This window comes from Chelonia mydas, chromosome 2, assembly GCF_015237465.2.
Source record: "Chelonia mydas isolate rCheMyd1 chromosome 2, rCheMyd1.pri.v2, whole genome shotgun sequence".
NCBI classification, from domain to species: domain Eukaryota; kingdom Metazoa; phylum Chordata; order Testudines; family Cheloniidae; genus Chelonia; species Chelonia mydas.
Genome location: NC_057850.1, coordinates 206115571 through 206138671, shown reverse-complemented (window position 1 = coordinate 206138671; position 23101 = coordinate 206115571). Strand labels below are relative to the sequence as shown.

At 41.6% G+C, this 23101-nt stretch overlaps 1 protein-coding gene across 7 annotated transcripts in view; it reads right to left on the bottom strand.

Annotated features, from left to right (window-relative positions):
- SNX13 (sorting nexin 13) overlaps positions 1 to 12105 on the bottom strand; it is a 155618-nt gene extending 143513 nt beyond the window's left edge. For 2 of the 7 annotated variants that reach the window (XM_007069503.4, XM_043541113.1), the window contains exon 1: positions 11552 to 11772. In XM_007069503.4, coding sequence (XP_007069565.1) covers positions 11552 to 11563 — 12 coding nt within the window. In that variant the 5' untranslated portion in view covers positions 11564 to 11772. Of the gene's footprint in view, positions 1 to 11551; positions 11803 to 11835 lie in introns of those variants that run through there. The other 5 variants (XM_043541111.1, XM_043541116.1, XM_043541115.1 and 2 more) reach the window with 4 other exon arrangements.
- Between the last annotated feature and the right edge of the window lie 10996 nt (positions 12106 to 23101).

Genomic DNA, 23101 nt, shown 5'->3' with positions numbered 1-23101 from the left:
TACAGCAAGGTGGCTACGCTACAACCAAATTATTTTAAGGCCCACTATATATTCTAGGCTATTCTTTTGGAGATTTCAATATTGTCCTTTAATACAGCTGTAAAATATTTTTAATATATTGTGTGGCAAAGATGTAAATTACGTTGGACACGTAAAACTCTACTTTTCTTAAAACTGTCTAAGAAATGTTAGAACAAATAGGACTGTAGAATGCAGTGGCAGCTTACAGAAGATAAAATCATTAAATCCTTGCTAAGGTAGTGCCCAGGAGCCCCTATCAGGAACAGAGTTCCACTGTGCTAAGCCTGGTACAAACATTCATGGAAAGAAACTCCCTTCCCCGAAGAGCTTACAAACTAACGCCTTGGTTCTGTAATCATATCTCCACAAGTGGATCCTGAACATGCACAAAGTCCCAGTGAAGTCACTGAAATTCCACAGAGGGTCATTCTTCCTATAACTTCAGGATCACAGCCTAATTGACTTATTTTCATATTCTAAGATATCTCTATTGTTGGGGTCTTGGGGTTTCCCCAAGACTTCTTCCACTCAGTTCATCAAGAACTCTGTTCGACTTCAGTCTCATCATTTAGAGTCCTTTATTTGGCATACAGCAAAGCTATGCTGAGTTGATCAGATGCAAGTGTAGGATAGCGGTATAGGACATATCATACATCCATATTACACAGCAAATCTCTTCTTTTACATACATTTACACATTACATTGCACTTACTACACACTGCATCATGTTTTGGGATTAGCTTAGTTACTTTGTAGGGACCAATCCCTGCACAGCATGCTCTGTCCATGTACTCTTTACCTCATCTTTACATTCCTAACTTATCTTATCCATTGTTATCTTGTCCATTGTAAATGATCTTAGCTAATACAGACATTCTATTTCCAACCTGCTGATTCATTTACCTCCCTAACTCAGACTCCCAAGAAATGAGGCCTCACCCACTTCCAATTACTCATGTCAAGCCAGGCCTACATTCCACTGCTTTTGTTTTTCTTTTCTATATTAGAATGGGTTTTATTTTCAGTATATCTGTTTTTCTGTGCTTTCTTTTTTAAGTTCATTGCCCTGCAACACATTCTCAAGATCACAGTTGTTGTAATTATTTGAACCACCACCGATATTAGGCTTAAAGTACAAACTGGGGGGTACAAGCTTATCTCTTATGGTATAGCCCGCCAGGGTATAATTCCCCATTATAAGCGTGCAGTGCCTTTAAAGCATCCTTCTATAATTTTAACTTTGTTTTTATATGTTGTAAAAAAGGCTAAAAATATAATCTTTTCATTTTCTAGAGGCAATTTAGGTGTGAAAGAAACCATAGGCCAATTAAAATAACATTCCCTTGGTCCATACCAGAAGTGGCCCTCTTCAGACACTACAGAATACTTATCACCAGCATATGCAATGTTTATTTTACAAACATCCAGTATCTCAACTGTACTGTACAATTTGGAGACTGTTCCCCCAGCGTGAACCCACTTGCCAGCATCTCTGTCTGTAAGACATTACACCTGCACATGTAAGTGTCCACCAGGTGCAAATGGCAGTACAAGGCTGAGGCTTTCCAGACCTTGCATTATCTTGGAACCGTATCTGAGGAGAAATAAACTTCTTCCACATCATATGGGTTTCACATTTAACGTCATGGTACTGGACCCTTGTTAATTTTCCTACCTTGCACCAACTGGCATTACCGTTCTTATACCAAAGTTTTAACTTTTCTGTGGTGATAAAAGGCAAGGTTTTTTGCTCCATAGAACTTGGCCTCTTTTACTTTCTATAGCACGTATCTCCTACATGCTACACAATATTCCTATTAGAACATATTGATTTAATGTTTCCATATGAGGAGAAATTAATAAGACTGGGACTTTTCAGCTTGGAAAAGAGACGACTAACAGGGGATATGACAGAGGTCTATAAAATCATGACTGGTGTGGCGAAAGTAAATAAGGAAGTGTTATTTACTCCTCCTCCTCCTAACACAAGAACTAGGGGTCACCATATGAAATTAATAGGCAGCAGAGTTAAAGCAAACAAAAGGAAGAATTTTTTCACACAATGCATAGTCAACCTGTGAAACTCCTTGCCAGAGGATGCTGTGAAGGCCAACACTATAAAAGGGTTCAAAAAAGAACTAGATAAGTTCATGGAGGATAGCTCCATCAATGGCTACTAGCCAGCATCGGTAGGGATGGTGTCCCTAGCCTCAGTTTGTCAGAAGCTGGGAATGGGCGACAGGGAATGGATCACTTGATGTTTACCTGTTCTGTTCATTCCCTCAGGGGCACCTGGCATTGGCCACTGTCAGAAGACAGGATACTGGGCTAGCTGGACCTTGGTCTGACCCAGTATGCCTGTTATATTATGTTCTTATGTTAATGTTATACTTTTGTAAAGCAATTACAATGTTATGTTTATTATATATATAGTTAAAGCTTTATTAATGAGTCCTTGGTTTTGCTCATTCAATTGATGCTCTACTTTTGTCGCTATCTTCTGTTGAAATGCATGGTTATGTTCCCACAGCATTTCTACGTCAGTTTGGTTTTACAATGAGATGCTGGTTTTAAACGAACAGTTTAGTTTTGTGCCAATCCTATTAAGTTTATTTTAATGTACCCATCCCCCAACTCTACCAGTCTTATGCATTTTTAAACATTTTGGTTTACAAAGTTTTTAAAAAACAGTTTTTAACTATATTTTACTAACTTTTAGTGGGCACAATTTTTTAGGTAAGTGCAGACTGGTAAAATTTAATAACAGTGACATATTTGTGCAATATTTCCTTTATCTTAACTCCTAAAGACATTCTGTTTCCAGACTGCTGATCAATTTAACTCCCTAATGTTGTCTCCCAAAAAAATAAGGCTTCACCCATGTCCAGTTACTCATGTCAAGCCAGGCCTACATCTACCAGCAATTTATAACCCAACCATGATGTCAAACTTCAAAAACACCTTTGGAAAACCTAGTCTTCAACTTTTCATAGCTGCAAATCAAGGAATAGACAAAAGAAATTAAACAAGTCTGTATGTTAAACTTGTTCCTGAATATTTCTGAATCGAGCTAGTATTATAGCAATGAGGTGGTAAACTGCAACATATTAATAAAGGTGATTATTTCAAAGCAAGTTAATAGCCAATAAGGCTGGTTGCTTGCCATAGCAAAAAATGGCTGACGTGCTAAATATTGCAAAAACACACATTTATGGGGAAAAGTCCCACAGTAATTATTTTCAGTTCAAAATCAATTATTTCACAATAAAAATGTAAAGCCATCAAAATACCAGGATCAAAATCCTATACTCCATTACACAGGAGCCAACTATAAATGATCCTAAGACTTTTTACAACTTTTCCTCCATAAATCTGTGGTTTAGCAAGGACAGTCCTTTTTTACCATATTTGGAGAATTGATAAAACTACTGTGCTTCTTTAACTTTGGCGTTTCTTGATCTGAACACTTAATTTTGTAAGCTTAACATTTACTTAATATAGATTTTACTTAATATAGTGTAATATAGGGACTTCTGAGGTTTTTTGTTTATTTTTTAAGGACATATCCATAGAATCATAGAATATCAGGGTCAGAAGGGACCTCAGGAGGTCATCTAGTCCAACCCCCTGCTCAAAGCAGGACCAATCCCCAATTTTTGCCGCGGATCCCTAAATGGCACCCTCAAGGATTGAACTTACACCCTGGGTTTAGCAGGCAAATGCTCAAACCATTGAGCTATTCCTCCCCCGCCATAAAAATGAGATTCACTCCCTTACATACAGCAAAGTTGGCTTTAAAGAATATTCTGGAAGTTTTGACTTGTTGCAATGGGAACTCTCTCACATACTAAAGAGGTCCACAGAAGTCCCCTTCTACTTACAAGCTGCATAACTGGGAATGGTGCATTGCTCTATTGTGAAACTCGCAAGGTGCTTCAGAGCAGCAGTTCTAGCAGATCCCTTTGCACCTCCAGTACACTTTTACCTAAATAACTAAGGGCTTCGCTTTAGCTTAATTCACTTAGGGCTTGTCTACACTGGCAACATTAAAGCGCTGCCACAGCAGCACTTTAACATGGCTTGTGTAGTCACAGCACAGCGCTGGGAGAGAGCTCTGCCAGCACTCTTAAAAAAAAACATCTCCACAAGGGCATAGCTCGCAGCGCTGGTGCACTGTCTACACTAGCGCTTTACAGCGCTGAAACTTACTGCACTCAGGGGAGTGTTTTTGCACACCCCTGAGCAAGAAAGTTGCAGCACTCTAAAGTGCCAGTTGTGGACAAACCCTTAGTGAACTAAGGCCACTTTACTTCTAAATGAGATCATCCACTCAGGAGTTTAATGTACTTTAACTAACACACTTTGAAGTCACATCTTTAAGCCTGGTCTATATTAAATTTTAAGTTGACATAGCTATTGTGCTTAGGTGCATGAAAAATCCTCACCTCTGAGCACCATAGCTATGCTGACCTAGCCCCTGGTGTGCATGCAACTAGGTCAACAGAAGAATGCTTCCGTTGACCTAGCTACCATCACTCAGGGATGTGGTGTTCTTACAGCAATGGAAAAGCCAGTTCCGTCGCTGTAGGCTGCATCTTCACTACAGGGATATGCCAGCATAGCTAGGGCACCCTAACAATGCCACTATAATCCCATAGTGTAGATACTGCCTTAGTTAATTTGGCTTAACTTCATGTGTAGATAGGCCCTAAGGATATATCTACACTGCAATGCAATGCAATCCGAGAGTTAGTAGAATAGCAGCTACACTCATTCGTAACCCCAAGTTAAGAATTGTTAAACCCTTGGTCCCTACCTGGGATTCTAGCACCTACACTGCATGGCCCACGTCCAGTCACCCATATCCCAGATTTCCGAGGGCCCTCCCAAATGTGGCAACTAGCTCTTTGTTCATGGCACCGTGTGGGAAAACTCGACTGTTTACAAACTTGACTCTCCAGAGGACAAAGAAATTCAGACCTTAGGATGGTGGGATGCTTTTGGCACACTCCCAGAGCATGAGTCCAGTGTGGCTGTGTCTACAGTGAAAAGCAATAGGGCTTGAACCATGGGTCCCGCTTGAGTCAGGCTTAGACAAGCCCCCTCTGGGGCCCTGGGTCAGTGTTGTGTTTGGATGGGAAGTGGGTTAGGCTTGAGCCTGAGTTTAAACCCTGGTCTTACACTGCAGCATAGACATATACATATCCACCATAGACTTCCATAACCGCTTACTTCACAGGCTTAGTAAGAAACCATGCGCAAAATGTGAAGCACGCAAGGAAGCACGCAATTTTCTTAGAGTCATAATTCAGTCAAATCAAACCTAATCTTCACCAGAAAACTCAAAAACACTTCTCAGAAAGCACTATTTCCAGCCATGTTTCAATTTTCTATGCCCAGGTGTTTCAGCTGAAGTGCTGTTCAAAAATTATTTAGCAAGAATTTGTAACGTCCAACTCCACATATGCCCACACTCTTTTCACAACTCAATAAACAGCTCATCTGTTTTTGCACAAACTTTAAAAAAAGAATCCCTTTTTAGCAGAACCCAAGCCTGGAAAATTTCATCCTAAAATAATGAAGAGTTTCAGAAAGTTGTAAGAAACTATAAAGGAGACTGGAATGGAAACCACTGCAGTCCTCTAACTGTCAAAACTTATGTACATGCTTCACTTTATTCAGTATAAGTAGTCCCAATTAAGACAAAGGGGCTACTCACAGTACAGAAATTTAAACATATGAAAGTCTTTGTAGGATTTGGAGCCACTCTAGTCACTGTTGCTCTCACTACAGCACTTACAAATTATATAGTGCTTTGCAAACATTAAATACGTTTTAAGATATCTGCAGCACAGATTTAATAGAAAGAAAAAATGAGCTACCGCATTTAAATCTACATCATTTAGATTCCAAGGCTAAGAAGGACCACTGTGATAATCTTGTCTGCCCTCCTGTATAACAGTCCATAGAACTTTCCCAAAATAATTCCTACAGCATATCTTTTAGAAAAGCATCCAATCTTGATTTAAAATTGCCAGTGATGAAGAATCCACCACAATCCATAGTAAATTGTTCCAATGGTTAATTACTCTCACTGTTAAAAATTTATGCCTTATTTTCAGTCTGAATGTGCCTAGCTTCAATTTCCAGCCATTGGATTGTGTTATAACTTTCTCTGCTAGACTGAAGAGCCAATTATTAAATATTTTACACTGTAATCAAGTCACCCCTTAACTTTCTCTTTTATCAGATAAACAGTTTGAGCTCCAAGACTCTTACTATAAAGCATGTTTTCTAATCCTTCAATTGTTGTCTTGACTCCTCTCTGAACCCTTTCCAATTTATCAATATCCTTCTTGAACTGTGGACACCAGAACTGGTCACGGTATTCCAGTAGCAGTTGAACCAATGGCAAATATAACCTCTCTACTCCCACTCAATATTTCCCTGTTTATGCATCCAAGGATCTCATTAGTCCTTTTGGCCACAGTGTCACACTGGGAGCTCATGTTCAACTTATTATGCACCATGACCACAAATCTTTTTCAGAGTCTGCTGGCACAGTTGAGAGCAACTGCACCTGTATTTCCCCTCAGTGGACCAGCCAGGGAACCCACTCTCAGGCTTCCAGCTCCACAGCTGTTGCCTCTCTTGAGTGGAGACACGCATCCCTCTCCCTTGTCACCAGAGTGTTTCCAGGCTGCCCAGCCTCCTCCTTCATCATGTATTTCCCTGCACATGTTTCCCAGGGATGCCTGCTTGCTTTCTCTTCAGAGATGGTTAGCAGTTGTACTCTCTACAGTGATAAGGTAACCACACAGCACTTCCTAGGAAAGCCGATTTTATTAAGTTAAAAAGCTTTACCGAGAAAACATATTAAAACATTAAAAGAATGCATGCTAATAACCTTACCAGAATTAACCCCAACGCTAACATACTCTGACAGGAGATAGGATGACCATATTTCCCAAAGGGAAAATGGGACATCACGGAATGCTGGTCCAAAGGCACCCCCCACCCCACATGGGGCTAGCCCAGGTTCCGCTTCCCACCCCCGCAACCCATAAGGCTGGGGCTGGCGTCGCTGCTTACATGAGCCCTGCCTCTCCCTCTGCACAGGGTTGGCATGGCTGCTCATCCCCCTCCCACACATTCCTCCACACTGCACTCCACCTTTGGTTTTGTTTGTTTGTTTTTTTAAAGTGGTCATTTGTCCCATTTGCTCTTGCCAACTGATCAAGTCAGCAAGAGCAAACAGGACAAATACCCATTTCTGCCAAAAAAGTGGGGACGGCCAGGACCGAGCTTAAAAAAGGGACTGTCCCAGGCAAAACGGGACATATGGTCACCCTAGCAGGAGCAGTCCTTCAACTCCACTATCTAATGGGATTCCTTCCAGTTACCACTTCATCACAGATTCATCTGAAAACAAGCACTCAATCTCCTGAACCTCAATAGTCCCAGTCCTCCAATCCTACCCTAAGCACTGTGGTCTTCTGTGGATAAGGGGTCCTGTCTGATCAGGAAGAAGGCCATGAACCAGTTTAAATCCAAGCTATTTATCCAAAAACGTTTTTGGTGTCTGTTGGTGCCTGGAGAATCCAGTTTGAACTAGTATATGCATACCTTTCAGGAAGTGTGGGGCAGATGTAAAGGTCTCTTCTCTGAAGATATTACCACATCTCCTCTTAATCTCCCCCTGCTGTTCTTTTTATCCTTCCATGGAAACACAGACAATTGCACAATAACACAGACAATTGCATTTTTAATAATTCAACAAAGTTCATTCAGGATACTGCAGGAAGTTGTCAGTCTGCCACAACTGTTTCAGGATAGAGTTCTCCCATCCTGTAAGTATGGCCTACATTCTTTGTTCCTGGATGTATACATTTAGAGGTAATAGTATTAAAATACATATGGTTTGGTTGCACCCAGTTTACCAAGTAATCAAAATTGCTCTGTATCAGTGATCTGTCTTCTTCATTGCTTACCACTCCCCCAATTTTTGGGTCATCTGCAAACTTCATCAGTAATGATTTTGTTTTCTTCCACATTATTAATAAAAATGTAAAATAGCAGAGGGCCAATAACCAATCCCTGTGGGACTCCACTAAAAATACCCATTCTATGATGATTTCCCATTTACATTTAAATTTTGAGGCCTACCAGTTAGCCAGTTTTTAATCTATTTAATGTGTGCCATGTTAATTTTATATCTTTCTAGGGTTTTTTTTTAATCAAAATGAGCTGTAGTATCAAGTCGAATACCTTACAGAAGCATGACTATATTTGTCATTACTAGGCCAAACTATATAGAATATTTGTTTTCCCAAAAGAAAAGGCATATGGGTACATGACTGCCTAAATAGCATCCACATGAAACACATTTTATAAAGTGGAATCTAGTGTCTGCTTAAGGAGAGATATACTATACTTGGGCCACATAAAAAATTATATTTTTAGAGTAGCATCTATAAAAAGCATCATGAATGTAGCAACATAATCCCGGAAAAGTTAAGGAAATGAAAGAGCAACACTAACCATTTAAAGTGGGTCCGTTCGGGGGAAATATGAGGGAGAAGAGGGTGCTCACTGACAAGCTGGTAATACTTAATAAGAATAATAGAAAACTATTTAAGAACATGAGTATATGAATGCAAATTGAGCCTTCAAAGTGTTTTTATTATTTTGATTAAATGTAAGTAACTATGGATTATTGAAATTGAAGGAGGAATGATGCTTCTTTAAAAAACCCAAAAACCAACAATCCAAGATCAAGAAGAATCATCTACATCAGTGGTTCTCCAAGCCGGTCCACTGTTTGTTCAGGGAAAGCCCCTGGCGGGCCAGACCGATTTGTTTACCTGCCGCGTCCGCAGGTTCGGCCGATCGCGGCTCCCACTGGTTGCGGTTCGCTGCTCCAGGCCAATGGGGGCTGTGCGCAGGCCAAGGGACGTGCTGGCCGCCCTTCCTACAGCCCCCATTGGCCTGGAGCAGCGAACTGCAACCAGTGGGAGCCGCGATCGGCCGAACCTGCGGACGCGGCAGGTAAACAAACTGGTCTGGCCCACCAGGGGCTTTCCCTGAACAAGGGGCAGACCGGCTTTGAGAACCACTGATCTACATGGCACTTACAAATATCTCCTTCTGACCCCAACATCAAGTCATATGTTTGGTTCAAAGGTTATGTTTTGCTTACTTAGCAAAGTAATTTATACTATTTAATTTTACACACTAACTTCACGTAAGGTGGGCTACTCTTAAAGTTCCCAGTTTTTGATACCGCCTGAAAATTTTAGGGAGTTTCTTTTGGCAAATAAAAAGGCACAACACATTTCTGTCACTTATTGATTTCCTCTCCAGTTAGACGTCTTCAGCAATGGCCTCTTTATGAAACTGATTATGAGCAGCATAAAGCGGACAGTAGGGAAACCTGGAGCTGTATGAATCTCTTTAGTATTAATTTTAGGATATAGTATTTGTGGATAACTCTGTTTTGCTGGTAGGATTTTAATCAGTAAATCAAATTTAAACCCAAAGTTTGAAAAACTGGTAATCTTTATTCGTTTGGGGTAGCATTCTTCACTTCACAACTCAAATTTGGAAAATATTATAAGCAACTATTAGTATGAATTCTGATGATGTACCTTGAAATATCACCAAGAGATATCATAAAAATCAGCAGAAGTTTCAACCTCAAAGCAGCTCACTGCCTCAGTAAACCCTTTTAGATATAAAGCCCCTTGGATATAAGAACATGCTAAATATGAACTTTGTACTAATCATTCACCCAAGATTGTATTTACTTTAATTTAGCATAGATTTTAAAAATCTATGGTAATATGGTTTTACTGCTGAAATACTGCACATAAAGCATTACATATACAAATCACTTATTGACCATTACTCAAAGTAGTCCATTTACTCCAAACAACAAAATACCACCACATAGCTCACGTTCAAACTAGGATTTTTATTTTACACGTATTATTTAGTCTGCAAGTTCTTGTCCTGTTACATTAACATGAACACTTCCCACAAATACTGCACTGCACCTTCCCCACTCAGGAACTTACATCTCAATGAGATAAAAGGATATGCAAATCAGAACTTAAAATATCTGTTTGCCTTCACGGCCAATAAAAATCAGATGCTTCAGCTGCCAAAAGGCAGTGTCACTTCCCTTTAATGCCATTTTCCTACACATAAGAACACGTGACAAAATTTAACTATATATTATTTAGAGGAATTAGCCTCTATCCCTTCCTTGCAGGTAGGTGGACCTAAATGACAGACCAGAATATGAACAGGGACAATGGAGAGGGATCATGCCTTATAAATGTTTGTACACTAGGCACACTTCTAGCATTCAGATAATCAATAATCCTTTAAAGAAAGGAAACTTACAAACGTATGAAACCCCTGTCACTTAAAGCATTTGATAAACTATGTCAGACATCACATTGCACTCCCAGCCTCTTGGTGCAGCAATCGTATCTTTTCTATGTTTTACACAACACCAAGCACACTTATGACACTCAGGCCTTGTCTGCACTTAAAACTCTAGAGCAGCATGGCTCCACGGTAGCTTCAGCATAGGCACTACCTACATATAGGTAATCCACCTTCCTGCAAGGTGGTAGTTAGCTGATAGAAGAATTCTTCCGTTGACCTAGCGCTGTCTACATGGGGATTTAGAGTAGTTTAACTATGCTGCTTAGGGATATGGATTTTTCATATCCCTGAGTGACGTAGTTATGCTGACCTAATTTTCTAGTGTAGACTGGGCACCAGATACTTTGGATTTACATTATATTTTATGTGCTATTACCTTAAACGTTACCTTAAGCATCAAAACACACTTGTAAGGAAGGCAAAACTCCCCAAATTGTCATGGGGAAACTGAGGCAAACACGTCTCAGGAAGTGTCTACAGCCATGCACCAAGACAACAGCAGAGCAAGACTGGAACACAGGAATTCCTGCTTCTCAGCCCTTTACCCCAATCAGCCTCGATGTCCAATTAATAAATACAAAAGTAAGTAAGGCAAAGCCTGTGCTAAGCCAGTGCACCAGGGATCCCACACAGGGTGCTTAACAGAGATGGGGTCCTATGGAAGCTGAAGCCCAATCGTGTGGGGCTGGGGGAGGCACTTTGACCTCTGGACAGGCTAGGCTGAGGGACCTCGGCCTCTTGAATGACTAAAGCCCAAAGCAGGGGCCACTGCACTTCATAACAACGTAACACCCCAGGCCAGGGCGGGGCCGGCCCAGCGGCTCCTCCAAGAGCCCCCCGCAGCCGTTAGGGAGGCAGGGACGAATCGCCGGTCCTGGTTACCGAGGTGATTAACGATGTGGACGGGCTGAGGGGCCCAGCTCCCGTGTCGGGCAGCTCAAGGGGACGGGAGCCGCTGGCTGCTGTCTGGGATGGGCTCAGCCCAGCCCGGAGGTGGGAAGGGGGCCAAGGCCCTGGGAAGACCCACACAGCGGGAGATTGGGGCTGCTCCTCCCGGCCTCGGTGGGCTCTTACCTCTGCTAACATTATTGCCCCGCTGCGGACTCCCCCGGCCCTAGCCCCGCTGCATGGTGCCCGCAGCAGCCCGGGAAAGACTCCCCCGCTCCGCTGCGGGCGGCTGCCGGCTCCCTGCCGACCTCCTCAGCAGCCGTTTGCTGCCCTCAGCCTCGCCGCCGCCGCCGCCGCAGCTCGGTCCGGAGCGGCGGCCATCTTGGGCGGGCGACGTGAGCCGCCGCCGCCGGCGCGCCAGCCCATTGGGGCCGCAGCATGCGGAGAGACGGGGAGGGAGCCGCCCCCACCTGGCCTGTCTCCGTCCCGGGCCTGGCCCTGGCCCTGCGCTCCCCACCTAGGCATGGGCGCGACGTGACCAGAGCGGCAGCCACCATAGGGGTCGCCCCCGTGCGGGGCAGCCTGAGCTCGTCAGTCAGGGCAATGGCCAGTGGCCCTGAGGCTACAGCGGGAGCCGGGGAATTTAGGACCCAGCGTGGAGCCAGGGCCTGGGCTGGGAAATGCACCTCAATGAGCCGCACCGCCTTCGCCCAGCCCAGGGGTTGAATACAAACAACTTCGGGGATGAGGATGGTATGTGGGGGAGGGGTCTTGAAATGTCCCACGTGTCAGCAGCGGGGCGGGGGTGGTTTGACTGGGAGCTTGCTCTCGCTCCAGAAAGTTGGTCTTTGTTTTACTTAGCTGGCTCCTTTTGAGTTTTGGGTTTGGTCCTGTTCCTGCTGAGTTTCGCTTGCTCGCTTACCTGGCTGCTGCCTGCAGGTGCAGCTGGACCTGAGAAACGCCTAGGACAACAGATCTCCTATGGGCTTAACTGCTCTCTGGCATCAGTTTTTAAGGCAGCAAGTATTTTCTTAGACGATTAGCACACTTCGGGAGGGGGGGGAGTAAATTGTGTAAAACTTCCGCAGATTTTCCTGCACTTTTAGGAAAGCAAAACTATAAACGTATAAAAGTATTTATATCCTGCTCTTGCAAAAACACACACATGTTTAACTTGGCCCACGTTAACAGTCCCACGGAAGTCTGTAGGAATGATAATCCCCAGTTAAGTGCACCAGTCTTTGCAGGATCAGGACCTTAAATTTCAAACAAGGACAGCATATCCCTATTTTCAGGAGAATCTGTCTTGACAGTTCAGTATTCGTCCAGTTTTATATGTACTAAAATTAAATTATTAAAGCCTTCAGTTTGTACTGAAAGCAAAATTCCATGATCTCTGGCAGATCTTCAAGGTATGTGAAATTAGGCATGGGTAAGTAAAGTGTAGGGGGGAGTGGATAAAGGGATATTGCATCACAGGTCTCGTGATGTGCATGAAGGGAAAAGTAGTAGTAGAAGTTAGAGAAAGCCTGGAACCAGAAATGGAAGAGCTTAGCAGACTTTATATTTGGTCTAGTTTGGACTTGGGAAGGGGAGAAAACCTGTTTTCTTTGTAGTAGAGGGGTGAGTGGGAGTGGGTAAAGGACAATTCCACTAGGACTACTGAGTTCTAGAATGACAGGTTTCAGAGTAGCAGCTGTGTTAGTCTGTATTCGCAAAAAGAAAAGGAGTACTTGTGGCACCTTAAAGACTAACCAATTTATTTGAGCATAGGTATTCCACTGCATCAGGCATTTGGATTTTCTTTACATGTTATAAAAAAGAACATAAAAGAATTTATCATAGCATCCGATGAAGTGAGCTGTAGCTCACGAATGCTTATGCTCAAATAAATTGGTTAGTCTCTAAGGTGCCACTAGTACTCCTTTTCTTTTTGCGAATACAGACTAACACGGCTGCTACTCTGAAACCTATCATAGCTTAATTTTCTTTCACACAAAGGATATTTGTTTGGCAGAACTAAAAAATTATGCATAGCAGTAAGTCTGCATTCACAACATTCAAGTCTTCATCACATATGTAATTGCACTCAGCCAATTAGCTGCACTGTGCTTAGAGACAGCTCTAAAGGGGGCAATAGTATACCAGAATGCTTGGTAAACCATCAGTTGTGTAATTATGCAAAAACAGAGTGTGAGCACATAGTCACATAGCTATTTTTATATTGGTTGTACCCAAATTAGGTAACATCCACAGGCTGACATTAGTGTGTTCTCTGTTCGTGAGGTATAGAACTATCCAAATGATAAGATAAATTACTGTATATAAAATGTAGGGAGAAATCATGAGCGAAACAGGAAGTGCAACTGTAGGGATTAAGTGAACATATATAGAGAAAGGGTCATTGTGTTTTGCTGTAATTGAATCATAGATGGTGTTCTAGTAAAATGGATACTTTGTGATTACAATCAAATTTCTCCTCTTTCTGCATCTTGAGTGCCCTTAAGAGCATAGAGTGGGATTTTAAAAAAAAAACAAATGAATTAGGAGCACAAGTCCTACTGAAGAAGAAAAAACACTTTTGAGAACCCCACCCTAATTTCTTAAGTGTGCTATGTGCAGAAAGAAGGGACACTTGGTTCTTATAAAACAAAACATCCATTTGAAAGTCAACAGAACTTGTGCTTCTAACTCATTTAAGCACTTTTGAAAATCCCAACTGTCAATGTTACAAGAGTAGAATATTAGGCTGGGCAACTGTACATGCTACTGTGTCAGATGTCCCAAATTCTGGAACAGTATCCTTAACCTCAAACTTTGGGGGGGGGGGGGGAGGGAGTGGGGAGGAGCAAAAACAGCCCTTACCTTATGGTAAGATCTTTTTTTCTCCCCTCTTAAATGTGTATATATTATGATATGCTATGCACACACAGGAAAATCTACTTCAGAGATTGTCAGTGACATAATAATCTTGGCTTAGTTGAACAAACAAACTCACTCCTCTTCCTTCTCGTAGTACAAGTAGCACTTCCTTACTGAGCTCAGTGCAGATGGGAAGCTTAAATTGGCCTCAATGCAACATGTATCATTTTCAAATTATTGAACCAGAGTTTAGTTATATAAATATATAGATATTTTTTCTTTTCATTAAAAACAAATCCTAACTAATACTTTATGCCTGACATCTTCAAACCTATTCCTTCTTCTGCCTGACAGTTGGCAATGGCAAACAACATGCTGTGCAGGGAACCACCTAGCATTCCTGTACTGGTGCAATGAAGCTACTGAATAGTGTATTCACTACTGTTCTTTATCCCTATATCAACAAGGATTCCGTGGACGTGAAACATCAATATTGATGCAAAAATTATCATCTATGAAAGTTATAGTATTCTAACTTTAGGTTATCAGTAGTTTGACTTCAGAAGGCAAGAATACTGTGGCTGCAAACCGCAGGAAGGAGGGTGCAAGGGAGGGCAGGACCACAAAGGCATTTACACCGTGGAACAGAAGACCCCCTAGCAGAGGAGTTATTAACATGGGGCAGCAGTGGGAGTGTGCGGTGGGGAAGAGAAATGAAGGTCTGGGAGGGGAGTAGAAATTGAGGAATTAGGAGAGGAAGGCCTGCTGAGATTAGAATTGAAGTGTAAGCAAGGGAGAGAACTGCATTTGCGTGGGTCATTGGTGGATTATGAGAAGTTGTGCAGTGAGGTTCTACTGCAATGCAGAAATTTACATTTGCACATCTTATGCACATTTTTTCTGGCTTTTTCCTGTGGCAGTATAAGACAGTCTGCAAACAAGGCCATTCACACTAGATAAATGGATGACAATATGGATGGTCCCTTCAACAAAACTACCAAAGATAAGCTCAAGCCCTGTCCCGTAAAACCCAAGGACCAAACACTTATTTGCTCTTCAACAGGAACCAGCTTCAAGGAACAATCCTGATACTAGGCTTGAGGAATCATTCACAAAATGCCAAGATCACCTGTGTGATCTCTCCAACTCATGGTACACTTTGCATATCACCAAAAGGGTTTGGTGTACCACACAAGATCATCCACAGCTTTTCCTGATCCAAGCTTGCCCGAAGGGCAGTCCCTGATTTTCTTGAACTCCTGTCCTGCGGCACTGAGACTCTGCAAAGCAATATTTAATGTATTCCTTGGTGAACTTTGCTTTTAAGCCTGCAGCCTACACACACACCACCAGGGGATGGAGCAGAAAAGAGAATCTGAGAGTCCTGCAGTTCTGTTCCTTTAGATCTGTTGTGCACCCCTGGGTACACTGTGAAATTTACCAATGATTCTAGTAAATTACAGTTGGTGAAAACATTGAATTTATCTGCCCCTCAACAAAGTTCAGATATGGGCAGGAGGACACAAGAAAGACCAAAGGAAGGAAGAAAGATGATAGAAGAACAGGGTGGAGTGTAAAGAAAGAGATCAAACAGAAAAGATGCAGCAGTAGAGGGAAGAGATGCTGCTCTGACCTGAAAATGAGACAACAGAAGGGAAAGTATTAATTTTTCAGAGACTAAAAGGAGGACAGTGGTGGTTGCAGAGCTGTCAACCCACCTGGAAGGCAAAACCCAACAAACTCAGCAAATCACTGGTCATCTGCATTTGGAGAGGGCATATACTCCAGCTCCATCCCAGAAACTCCGAATTACAGGAGAGAAGACCAAGGGGAAGGGGAAAGATCTGAAGATGGAGGAGACAGGAGAAGAAAAACACTAAATGCAAGAGGTGGAGACGGCCAGTCCAAAGAAAAAGGTCTACAAAAGAAAAGTGGAGAATAGGAAAAGAAGAGGAGACAACGTTTGTTCTATACGGCTCTTTGCTTTAATAGTGATTAGGCTTTTTCTAATTAGAACAAAAATCATCAAAAACAAAATCTGAAATTTCCCACTTTTCTAGGTAGGAGAACCTCTCCCTACTTTTACATATTATTGATCAGCCTCACTTTTTATTTTGACAGATTGATTAGTTTAGGAATGGATAGATCCAAGTTTGACTTGATTCAATTATTCAGCCACCTTTGTTGTTTTTGTGACCCTTTCTGGCAGTCTGTTTGGAAAATGTCCATCTATACATAGCAAATCAAATGCCTTATGTGATGGAATAGCTGTTGATGTGAGACAGTTTTCAAGATTTGATACTGTTGCTAATACCTGATTGCCTAAAGTGACTGTGCTTTTCTTTTAACAGAGGACCCAGAGGGTTGTGATGCTACTTATATCTCAGGGCACTCATATTCCAAATCTCACAGGATTCCCTCCTACCACTTATTCCTGCTTAGTGTGCATGGAAGGCCATTAGAGAAGACTGGAGGATGTTTTGGGCTCCTGTGCCATCAGTATGCTAGTGAGAATCAGCACTACAGCTTATTGAATAGAGATACCTCCCTCTCCTTGGTTTCCCACTGTTTAGCTGAGAAAAGGTATAAGATGAAAACTAACTGGTGTAACACAAGAGGTCATGACTGAAAGGATCAATCCAGACAAGGTTGATATCGGCAGTGAGAGGAAAGGATCTTGAGGAGGGGTTCTCAAACTGGGGGTTGGGATCCCTCAGGGGGTCGTGAGGTTATTACATGGGGGGTCACAAGCTGTCAGCCTCCACCCCAAACCCCGCTTTGCCTCCAGCATTTATAATGGTGTTAAATATATAAAAAAGTGTTTTTAATTTATAAGGGGGGGTCGCATGCAGAGGCTTGCTAAGTAAAAGGGGTCACCAGTACAAAAGTTTGAGAACTACTGATCTTGAGGAAATGACAGGTGTTATCATTGCTTCTTACGTTGTAAGGGGGATGCGATGCCCACCCTTCCTGTCAATATTTTAGCAGTTTTCTTGGAATTATCATTGCTCCTTGTGGGCTGAAGTGCCTTTCATCATGTTTGGCCTTTCCTCCCTGATCTAGATCTCACTACAGTTACACATACGTTTGTCAGCTCCGTTATGCTACGCTGGTCTACTCCAATGAGCCCAAAGGTTCTAGATTTTCTTTACTATTTTTACTTATTTGGAGCATTCAGGAGCTAGATTGTACTTCTGCATTTAGAAAAATGAATTTATTTTTATGGAGACAGCATAATTTAGAGATTAAATCGTTTCATTAGTCTATAATGACCGTGACTAAGATCATTTCAGAACAATGACGCAAGCATCAGTCACTCAGCTTCTGGCCATTCATTATCTGAAGAGCATGCAAACAGAGTGTTTCCTGCGCCACTTACCACGCTGTTGCTGCTATGGCAACAAGTAAATGAAAGAGAGTAGACAGCATGATTGGGAAAATAGGGATTTTAACTGGCCTGTTTTCATTAGTATTTTTTTCTTTAAATGGACTTTTAAAAGATCATTTTTTATTGCTTGTTTTCATTTTAAAGTGAAATCCTTCTTGAAGCCAGACACTTCAGTTAGTATGGAATATGTGGCCACATGTCACAGAAGTGGGTCAGGAGTTACAGGCATACATCTCTGTGCTCTGCAAATGCTCCCTGTCCCTATCAAGGTATTGGGTATTACCTATACAAATCTAAGTGACCTTTGACCTGGATGTCTGAGCGATGTCTCTCCTATGCCCTCTTGTGAAATGTTTGAATGCTCTTCCTCTTTGTCCTAAAGTCTGAACTCCTCCTGCCGGTGGCTGACAGGTTATTGTGGGTGAAGGGCCAACAGCTGTGAAATTTGCTTCCTCTTGAGCTCCATTTGACCATGACCATTTTTAGAACACACTGTAGCCTATATTTGTTTGCCCAGGCTATTTCTTTTGTCAGTGATCAGAGGAGCTAAAGACAGGGATGGGCTTTATTTGTTCCAGTGGTTAGCAAGCAGGATTTGTTTGAATCTTTGTAACATGCACGCATCTCCTTATGAAGATATGGACAATACCATTTATTAAAATAAAGTATGGGGCCAGAGTACGCATGTCAGCAGGTCATGAAATTGGTGGTGGGGTGGTGGTATGGAAGGAGTATCTAGTGATCCTCTATATGACAGAGAGAGCACAGGTGACAGGTCACACACAAAGATGCTGTAATCTAGTGCTTTGTAGGTAGGGATTACCCAGGATTTCTAAAGGAACTGGGAGATTCTTGGGTGGGAATGAAAGACTGAATCAATGCAATAAATTTGACAAAGAAAGGAAGAGAGAGTCACATTAATGACCCAAGGATAGAGGGAGCCAAAAGAAAAGGTGTCTTAAACTAAGTCTACACTAGAGAGTTTACAGTGGCACAGCTGTACCAATGCAGCTGCACCTCTGTAAGATCTCTCATGTAGCCTCTCTATGCTAATAGAAGAGAGCTCTCATGTCGACATAATTAAATCATCCCCAACAAGCGACAGTAGTTATGTCGGCAGAAGAGGTTCTCCCTCCAACATAGTGCTGTGCACACTACCTCTTATGTCACTCAGGGGGCTGGGGGATTCACACCCCTAACCGATATAAGTTTTGCTGACATAAGTGATAGTGTAGACATAGCCTCGCTCTGAGAGACACATCAATAAGTTGGTAAAACATATAACCACCCCAAATATTTTATTTTATCATTTTAAAAGGAAAACACTGGATTCTTAGTAGAAAGGGAAAAGAGGAAAGACCCGAGAACAGAGGAACTGGTTGTATTCTGGAGGCAGCTTAAATAAGAGTATATGTTGATAGTCATGTAAGCTTTTTGGATGACAAAATCCAAATCAGGGTATCTGTATTCTTATGCCAAACTATTATTAAAATTGAAATATTGCTTAGGAACAGCTGTAAAAAATAGCAGTGGTTGCTAAAGGTTTAACAATGGGGGACCAGTGGGAAAAAAAGACCGTGAAGAACCAAGCCATTCATTATGTGTTAAGAGAAGGAAATGGAGAATGGGGAGCATGATTCACCCCTGTAGTCCTGACTATGCCGGGAAAGGGACAAGGTCCTTGTTATGCAAGATCAGCTGTAAACACCATCCTGAAAACTGTTAGAACTGTAAGGAAAAATTAATCTCAGTGCTTTGACACTTCATCAGAGAAAGTGTTCTTAATTAGGAAACATGTTAAAAATGAGTTTAAGAAAGGCTGATTGGAGGATTAGCTCCTTGAACATAAATTCATCATCCTGGAAAAGGAAAATATTAATCCATACCAGTGACTTTCAAGATTTCTTATACTGTGGGTCACCTCCTGTCCCAAACTCCTAATCTAGAATCCACAGTTTTCCTGTGGCAACTAGCCTGCCTCCTGTGTACAAGAAAATGTATTATTAGGACAGTATTAAGTAGACAAGACGAAAAAACTTTCTAACCATAGCATTACCAAATCCAAGCATTCACAGATCATTAGTCAGGTCTTAACATTTATTTTTTTTAATCTCTTTTTTTTTTTTTTTACTTCTTTTTATTTGCCTTGTGGTTTTTGAACCTCTTAGGGTTCACTCAAGTCACATTTTCAAGCTTTTCTCCACAACCGTGAGGGCTAGAAACTTAGTTCTGGCTTTCATTTAAAGGAAAAAATATCTCCTAATTACATGACTCCAGGATCTGAAATTTTAAGAAAATACACCAAATACTGTGAGGGTTGCAATAAACTTGGGAGAACTAGCAGCACTAGTTGTTATGACTATAGCTGGTTGGTTGTAAGCCTCTCTTAATGTGTCTCTCTACTATTTATTTTCTGTCTCCGAGTAGAGAAGTTTATTATTTGTAATGTATCTTCCCTTATTGCCTCAAGCCCCCCACTGCTCCACTCTTTTCAGGACACTTTGCAATTTGGTTCTGTTTTCCCATGGGTTTGATACCCCTCCCGTTTGGCACTATTAGCAAAAATTGATCAAGGTTGAATTTATGCCAAAAAATCACAATGAAGACAGACAAAATAATAACATAAGGTCAGAGTTGTTTGTATGTTTTTAAGTTTAGTCATCAAAACCTCTGGAAATCCTAAGAGACAAATCTGGAACTGGGTGACAGTTTGCAATAAATTAGGGAAAAGACTGTCCTGCAACGATAGTCACTGACCTATCTGAAAGGAAATAACTTGTAAATTGTTTACTCAGACCTAAGCAGTATCCACGGCTTTGTCTGCACTAGAGGGTTTACAAGTCGTGCTGATCACCTTATTTCAATTTTTATCTATTTAAATTTTCACAGTTGTGCAAAATTATAGGGTTTAAGCATTTTTTATTTTTATCTGTTTACATTTTCAGTTGTGGGGAATTATAGGGGACAAGGGAGCAGACAATAATTTAGTGACAGTAGACACAGATTCAAAAAGTTGAAGCTTTATAACTGTTAAAACACAAATTGTCAATGTCACATCAAAATATACAAAGTAAATATCCTTAAGTGAAACTCTAAGAATTTCTCAAGAAACATTTTTCTTTGCTTATCTGTAAATTTCATTATTGATGGAAATATTTTTGTTGGTTTGTGTGTGTTTGGTGAAATCAATGTTTACTGACATTTACTGATAAAAATCTAATCCTTCCAAGCCTACTGATCATCCACTCCTGTAGTGTCTTCCTACAATTTTCTCTATGTACCCAGAAGGGCAGACAAGTTCTCCCACAATTTTTTGGTAAAGAATCACAGAGCTGCTCAGTTTACTGCAGCATAAAGAACCATGGGATATGCCCCAGAGGTGGTAACTCAGACAGAGGAACACAGCACTACTGAGGACAGAATAACTCAGGTAGGGCTTTGAAGTGTGGCTGCTCACACTCTGTAGTGAAGACTTACCCTAAAATAGCATTATAGGATTCAGTGTTAGTGTCCTGCTGCTCCTATATCAAATCCATTCATTTTAATAATAAACCGAAGTTCTTCTGTAATTACCAACCCAGCAAACTTAGTCTGAAATCTTTACTTGTTACCCATCATTACAAGAAATAAAGATGCTGCAGTCAAATGATATCCTCACTTACACCTTTGCAATCACACTGCTGACATCATTTGGAGACAATGGAATTGCTCAGGATTAAGTGAAGATGACATTCGGCCTGCAGTAGAATTCTTCTGGATTCTGAATGCCCAGAGTGAGTTTGCATAGCTTCAAACTAAACATGTTTCTTCTGGTATGACTTAGATACCTAGATACAATAAACACCGAACCCTCTTACATTCTACTCCTGTTCTGGTCCCCTTCCTCAGTCACTGCACTTTTGTGTTCCATCTTTGTCCCCCCAATAGGGCAAGCTATCTCCCTTTCCCCTCACAGAAGTACCTCTCTTCCCTTGGATTGGGAAGGGACTCTGGCTAGTGTCTCCACTCTTTCTTCCCCAGTAGGGTGCAGGCTCTGTGGGGGAAGCATGCTCTCAGAAGGCAGAGGAGACTTGCTTTCTATCACCCACTGCTGGCTGAGGAGAGGTCTCATTTCCAGGGATAAGGGAGTGCCCCTGCAAGAACCCCTTCTGCCTCTGACCTTTCTCCCATTCCCTCTAATTCAAGGGGAAGTACTATTGTCTCTGTCAGGGTTCCTTCCCCACTCTGAACTCTAGGGTACAGATGTGGGGACCCACATGAAAGACCCCCTAAGCTTATTCTTACCATCTTAGGTTAAAAACTTTCCCAAGGTACAAACTTTGCCTTGTCCTTGAACAGTATGCTGCCACCACCAAGCATTTTAAACAAAGAACAGGGAAAGAGACCACTTGGAGACGTCTTCCCCCAAAATATCCCCCCAAACCCTACACCCCCTTTCCTGGGGAAGGTTTGATAATAATCCTCACCAATTTGTACAGGTGAACACAGACCCAAACTCTTGGATCTTAAGAACAATGAAAAATCAATCAGGTTCTTAAAAGAAGAATTTTAATTAAAGAAAAGGTAAAAGAATCACCTCTGTAAAATCAGGATTGAAAATACTTTACAGGGTATTCAGATTCAAAACACAGAGGATTCCCCCTTTGGGCAAAACCTTAAAATTACAGAAAACAGGAATAAACCTCCCTCTGAACACAGGGAAAATTCACATAAAACAAAAGATAAACTAACCTGCCTTGCCTGGCTTACCTATACTGATTGCAATATTGGAGACTTGGATTAGGATGGGTTGGAGAAGATGGATTTCTGTCTGGCCTCTCTCAGTCCCAAGAGAGAACAAACGTGTAAACAAAGAGCACAAACAAAAGCCTTTCCCCCCCAAGATTTGAAAGTATCTTGTTCCCTTATTGGTCATTTGGGTGAGATGCCAGCCAGGTTAGCTGAGCTTCTTAACCCTTTACAGGTAACAGGATGTTGCCTCTGGCCAGAAGGGATTTTATAGCACTGTATACAGAAAGGTGGGTACCCTTCCCTTTATATTTGACAGTCTCCCTCTGCTCAAATTGAGAGAGGAAATGTCCTCCCTGCTCCTTCCAAAACTATCCAGTGTTGCCAACTCACATCGTAGCAAGTCTTGTGATATTTTTTCTTATTTTCTTAAAGCTCCAGCTCATTATGTCATGTGATTATTTGAGATTCTCAGCTTCAATTTGTTTGTTATCCCTCATGGCTGCAGAGAAGAGCTTAAAAATGTGAATTCTAAAGGCTTAAAAACCAGAAGGCAAATAAAAGGACCCAAAACTTATTTTTGAATAATGTTGTGACTTTTAAGCCAATCTTGTGTTTTTAGGGGCTGATCCATGATTTCTGAACACTGGGGGTTGGCAGTACTGAAGCTCTTCTGTACTGATTTGAGCAGGGTCAGAAAGACCCCTGGATTCAACAGCTATGTATCTCTGTTAGTCAATAGCGTCTAGATCCTGAAA